This window comes from Montipora capricornis, chromosome 7 (genome assembly GCF_036669925.1).
Source record: "Montipora capricornis isolate CH-2021 chromosome 7, ASM3666992v2, whole genome shotgun sequence".
Lineage (NCBI taxonomy): Eukaryota > Metazoa > Cnidaria > Anthozoa > Scleractinia > Acroporidae > Montipora > Montipora capricornis.
The window spans coordinates 47,977,568-47,983,582 of NC_090889.1; the positions used below are offsets into that span (position 1 = coordinate 47,977,568).

General features: G+C 38.0%; 1 protein-coding gene across 1 annotated transcript; it reads left to right on the top strand.

Moving 5' to 3' along the window:
• The first annotated feature begins 285 nt into the window (after window positions 1-285).
• On the top strand, window positions 286-4,388 carry LOC138056164 (uncharacterized). The gene is made up of 2 exons (XM_068901992.1): window positions 286-2,688; window positions 3,591-4,388. Exons 1-2 carry the CDS (start codon window positions 286-288, stop codon window positions 4,386-4,388), a joined length of 3,201 nt encoding a protein of 1,066 aa, XP_068758093.1.
• The last annotated feature ends 1,627 nt before the right edge of the window (window positions 4,389-6,015 follow it).

A 6,015-nucleotide genomic window follows, 5' to 3' on the forward strand; every position in this document is an offset into this window, starting at 1 on the left:
CATTATGACACCGTACAAAACAAGATGGTGGAAAAGAGTTGCTCGTAAGCTCGTACGTTCTGTGTTAAACCGTGGCATATTTTGAGATTTCTTTTTGTTTCTCGTCTTACATTCTGAGTCGTTAAAGGCCACAAGTGAAAAGCGGGGCAAAAGGCGAAGTCGCACCGAAACTTGACCCATGTTACTGACGCAACACCTTGTCAGAACTCCAGATGGATAGGACCCCTAGAACTTTGATTTTCCGGCACTGCGCTGAAAAATGAAAAAGAAGATGGTGTCTCAGGCATGGCATCCAGTTCAGCAAATCAAGACAATGACATTCCGTGGTCAAGAGACGAAATTTCCTCTTGTAACTGGGATGAAAAACCTTTTACTCATGTTCACTGCAAGTGTTCGAATTGCCGGGGAAGGGCAGTGCACAGGAGTACAGAATTGCGGCATTGGCGGGAAGCTTGTGTTTCTTCTAGGTTTGCAAACGAATCAAGCTCGTTGGCACATGTACAAGAAGAGCAAGTACAAGTTTCAGGTACAGAGGCCATGGATATTCAGTGGGAAAATGACGAGCGACAAGAGTTACCTAGTGTGCTATCTGTTCCACATAGTTTGCCAAGAAGTGAAACTTTGGATTCATGCAGATGTGCTGCTGACCCTGTAGCAAGGGAAGAAAATACCAACCCCCTGAAAAAAATTGTTGTGAAGGCAGTGCTCGATGCCATGGCTATTATGGAGGACACTGGGGTTTCAATAAAATCGTTTGAAGACATTCTTGAATACGGAAAAACTATGTTGCTCACATCTGTTGGAGATGACATTGATGTTGATATTTTGAGTGCCTTGTGGCCAAAGAACTGGAATGCAGTTCAATTGCTACTCAAAGAAGAGGGCTTTGAGGATGTAAAAGAATGTTACATTTGCATTTGTAGAGAGAATAAAACATTTACCCGAAATGGCAAAACAAGCACAAAATACCAATACAGCCGCAAATGGAGTCTCATGCAGAGAAAGGATGACCTTTGTCCTCATTGTGGTAATAGAGGCTACATTAAGTATTATTATCTTGGATTACATGCAAAGGTTAAGAACTGGTTTCGGAGTGAGGGCATGTGCAAGAAAATGTTGTCTCACTGGGAGGAAAGAGAACATTGGCTTGGGCGAACCTCAAGCTGGCCATTAAAAAAGGAGATGTGGGATGGGCAAAGATGGGTAGATCTGCAGTGGTTTTGGGACCCAAACCAAACATGGACACTCCCAACAAGATGTGTTAATTGCAGTGCTATCATTTCTGCACAGAAACTATCTCACTGTCCTAAAGATGACAATGGTATGGCCTTTGTGGATTGCCCTGAATGCTTTGAAGTATTTCCCTTTGAAATTAAAACAACAAGTGGTTCTCCTTTGAATCTAGCCTTAATTGGCCACTGGGATGCTTGGCAACCGTTCAGAACAAGCTTGAGGAGTTGCGGCTCAATCGAGATCTCTATTGCCAATATGTATAAGCGTGATCGTGCCCATGTTGAGGAAGTGTATGTCGTAGGTTTTGTACCCAGTACTTTTGTTCCTAATGATGTTCCAGAGTGTTTTGATCCATTTTTGGAACCACTTATGAATGATCTAAGCAATGGATTCATTGATGGATTTCAAGTACCCTACCCTTCTACACTTGCAGTAAGAAATTATGAACCAGGTGAAATGCTAACTGTGCGAGTATTGCTGTTGTGCTGGACTGCTGACCATCCCGGCCATTGTGAGTTTGGAAAATTTCTTAATCAGGGCAAATGTGGGTGCAGAAGATGCAAACTTGTTGGAAAGCAAAGTGAGCATTCCAACCATTATTACTATGGTGACAATCGTTTTCACTGCCGGTATGCATGGGAAAGCAGGGATGTTGAACTTGAACAAGAGAATTTCTATGACCTTGACAACGAAACACGTAAATCTGTGAGAAAGAGGATGTCATCTGATAAAGGCTTTACTGGGACAAGTTTACTTCACAAATATTTGTATCCTTTATATGGATTCGATATCCTGAAGCATACAGTTATTGATGTTTTTCACACTATCCCACTTAATCTGTGTAAAAATCAAGTCCAAAGATTGTTAGAACTTGAACTTCTCGACAAAGCATACTTGGATGAGCAGATTAAGATCTTCCCATGGACAACTGAGTTAAAGGATGGAAGACTTCCTACAGCAGTTGGAAGGGATGGTAAAGGTCTAGGCTTCTGGAAAGCAAAAGGTTTCCAAAAATTTCCTTATCCCATGCTTGAATGCATTCTTGAAGGGAAGTTGCAAAATCTGAATGAGCTTGAAATTCTAAGTTCAGTTGCACGATTCACAGAATTGCATTTTAACAGTGGCAGAGATGGATGGAGTGATCAAATGATCGAAATGCACAAAGTGCTGGCCAAAAGAATAAATGTCAAAATTGAAGAAACACAAGGTCTTGATATGTGCACAATATCAGTTCACAACTTGCTTCACATCCATGAAGATATAATAAACTTCTCTGTATCAGACAATTACTGGTGTGCAGTTTTTGAGAGGGCAGTAAAAGATTACGTGAAACGGTCTCACAATTGCAGAGGAGTGGAGGGGACATTTGCCAGAGCTGAAGCTCGTAGAGAGTACTTAAAAAGTCTTCAAGAACCAGACATTCCTGAACAATGTAAGAGAAAAGACACCAACCAGGTATGAAAAGGTTTAAAATACATTGTAAACAAAAATTATGACTAAAAAAAGGATTTAGCTTCTAGTGAACACTTTCTACTTGATGAACATTTGCATGTTGCTTTTGCATGTGATAATTTCTCCTATGTTTATAATTTATAAAATAATAATAACAATAATAATAATAATTTCATATAGGCATTGTGAATTACAATAACATAATTGTAAAAAATGAAGGCTGGGATGGAAGGTAATTAGTTCGCTTTGAAATTCATTCACATATGAATTATTACATAGAATGGTTGTCATGTAGGAAATATTTTTGTGTTGTTATTAAGTTTATGATCTGAAGGATTGAATTTGAAAAATAATTAGCTTATTACTGTCAGCATGTAACTGAAGCAATGGAAATGAAGCATGAGCGTTTTTTTTAATTTTGTGTTTACCAACCAAAACAAAAATTGGAGTAGTCCAGGACAAGTGAAAGTGGAGCCCGGCTTGTATATATTGTTTGATTTCTAATAGATTTCATTGTTCACTAGCTTGGTGGCTTTTGTTCCAGGTGAGCAAATTTCTTACCCTGGTTTTCCTCTTTTTTTGTTCATATTATATGGTAATATATGATTTCTCTAATTTTAGCATTCAGATCAAACTCTTGTATGTGCTGACTTGAGGTTTATAATTTACATTAGATAAATCAGAGAATGTGTTTGAAACTTTTTTTTTGTTAATTTCAGAATAAGAAAAACATTATTTAACTGTGCATGAATGTTAATCCTCCAAATTTCAGGTGTATGTTCCTTCTCATTCTTAAAATCACAGGCACACAAATTTACATCACTTGCACTGAAATGATCACACACAGTTAAGTTACAAATTACATTTGTAACTTAACATCTTAGTTTTGTTTCACTTTCTTTTAGGGTATTGTGAATTCTGTAGAAATGGCAAGAACTGCATGTCGTAAAGATGCCCAGCACTCATTGTTGATTGGGACCACAAGCAGAGTTGTGGAACTCACAACCTCAGAGCATGAGAAGATGGCAGCAACACTATCTCTTGCTCCAGCTGAAGTATCAAATGTGTGTTCAGTTACTAACAAATGTTTTCTATCAAACCTTGGACATGAGGGTACAGTTCTCTCAAGTAACAATACTATTGTTGCATTGTTACATGGTGCTGATTCTGTAATTTCAGTAGACAAGTTCTTGTCAGTGCGATGCAAACACCAAAGCTGTCAACTTATCTGCGAAGGTACTGTGAAGCCCTTTTACCTTGATGATAATGAACAACCTGTTATTTGTACTTTGAATGGTTTCCCAAAAGTGCAACTGCTGCCTGGTGGTGAGAAGGTGTTCCTTCTAACAGACAGCATTCATAGAAAAGTCATGCTTTATGACTGTGGGAGTAACATGGCAACTGTAGTTGACTACATGAGGAAATTGAGAGGACTTCCTTATGAACTTGTTGTTCCCGTTTATCCAGAAGAAAATGACATGCTACTAATTCAAGGAGAAGAGGTTGGAGATGTTTGGTATGGTAAAGTAGTCAGTATCAATAGGGAAAGGAAAGAACTTGATGTATACTTTTACATTGAAAAGCACCAAGATCCCAATAAGTTTGTTCGTGAAACTTTCGGAAGACTGGCAAGAAACAGAGTTTCTTTTGATTCCATCATTGCTGTTGCAACTGGTGGCTGGATTAGTCCGAACTGCTGGTAATCTTTAAGAATTATCAAACTGTCAGTTTTGTGATCTTTTCCCAAGTGTGAAGGCTGCTCTGTATCCAGTATGAATTATATACTCAGCAGGCCATGAATGTTTTCTATTTAGGAGGAAAATATTTTCTGGATTTCACTGTTTTTGAACATTTGCTGTAATAAGAACTGTACTTGCAACTGGTTAACTTATGAGGATAATTGCTTGGATGATGTAACATTTTGTTAAGCTTCATAAATAAAATTATAATTTTTCTGTGACATAATTAAATAAGCCATGGGAATGGTATGGGAAATATTCCTATTTTATTCTCAACTTTGTGAATATTGTGAGAAATTGTTCCCTTTATATTCTCAACTTTGGGAATGGAATGGGAAAATATTCCCATGTTATTCTCAACTTTGGGAATGGTATGGGAAAATATTCCCATGTTATTCGCAATTTTGGGAATGGTATGGGAAAATATTCCCACGTTATTCTCAACTTTGGGAATGGTATGGGAAACTATTCTCATGTTATTCTCAACTTTGGGAGTGGTATGGGAAAATATTCCCATGTTATTCTCGACTTTGGGAATGGTATGGGAAAATATTCTCATGTTATTCTCGACTTTGGGAATGGTATGGGAAAATATTCTCATGTTATTCTCAACTTTGGGAATGGTATGGGAAAATATTCTCATGTTATTCTCAACTTTGGGAATGGTATGGGAAAATATTCCCATGTTATTCTCGACTTTGGGAATGGTTTGGGAAAATATTCTCATGTTATTCTCACCTTTGGGAATGGTATGGGAAAATATTCTCATGTTATTCTCAACTTTGGGAATGGTATGGGAAAAATATTCCCATGTTATTCTCAACGTTGGAAGTAGTATGGGAAAATATTCCCATGTTATTCTCAACTTTGGGAGTGGTATGGGAAAATATTCCCACGTTATTCTCAACTTTGGGAATGGTATGGGAAAATATTTACAGGTTATTCTCAACCTTGGAAAATTTCCCATCCTATTCTGAACGGTGGGAATGTTATGGGAAAGCAGTGTCATATTATTCTCAAACTTGGGAACAATATGGGAAAATATGCCCATGTTATTATCAACCTAGGGAAAATGATGGGAAAATATTCCCATAGCATAGCTCTGGGGAAAAGGAGAAAGTTACACTTTTTCCCTTAAAAATCCCAATAATCGTATTTTGGGAATCAACAACATCCCAAAAATATCCCAAATATGGAATTTCATGTCACAGGTTTTTCCCAACCATGGGTAATTTTCCCATAGAATTCCCAATTGGGAATTACCAAAAGTTTCCTGTGTAGGGGAAACGATGTACATCCCTACTTTCAGCTAACCATTTATGATCGACAGTGTCTTAAGGTTTTTTCACGTCTGCCCACGCCATACTAAGATTTCGATGCACTCTATGGCAATCCATCGTAACCATTCGATTTATCATAAGGTTGTCTGATGTTCCACTGCATTTCACCTTTGCACCTCTTTGCTCATTCTCCATCAGTTCATTCTCAGTCAAGTGGCTGTCTGTAGGATCTTGTAGACACGAGGTAAACCATTTGTACATGTTATTTAAACACGTAATTGGACGCTGGTTTTCACTTGTAAATTCTCCAG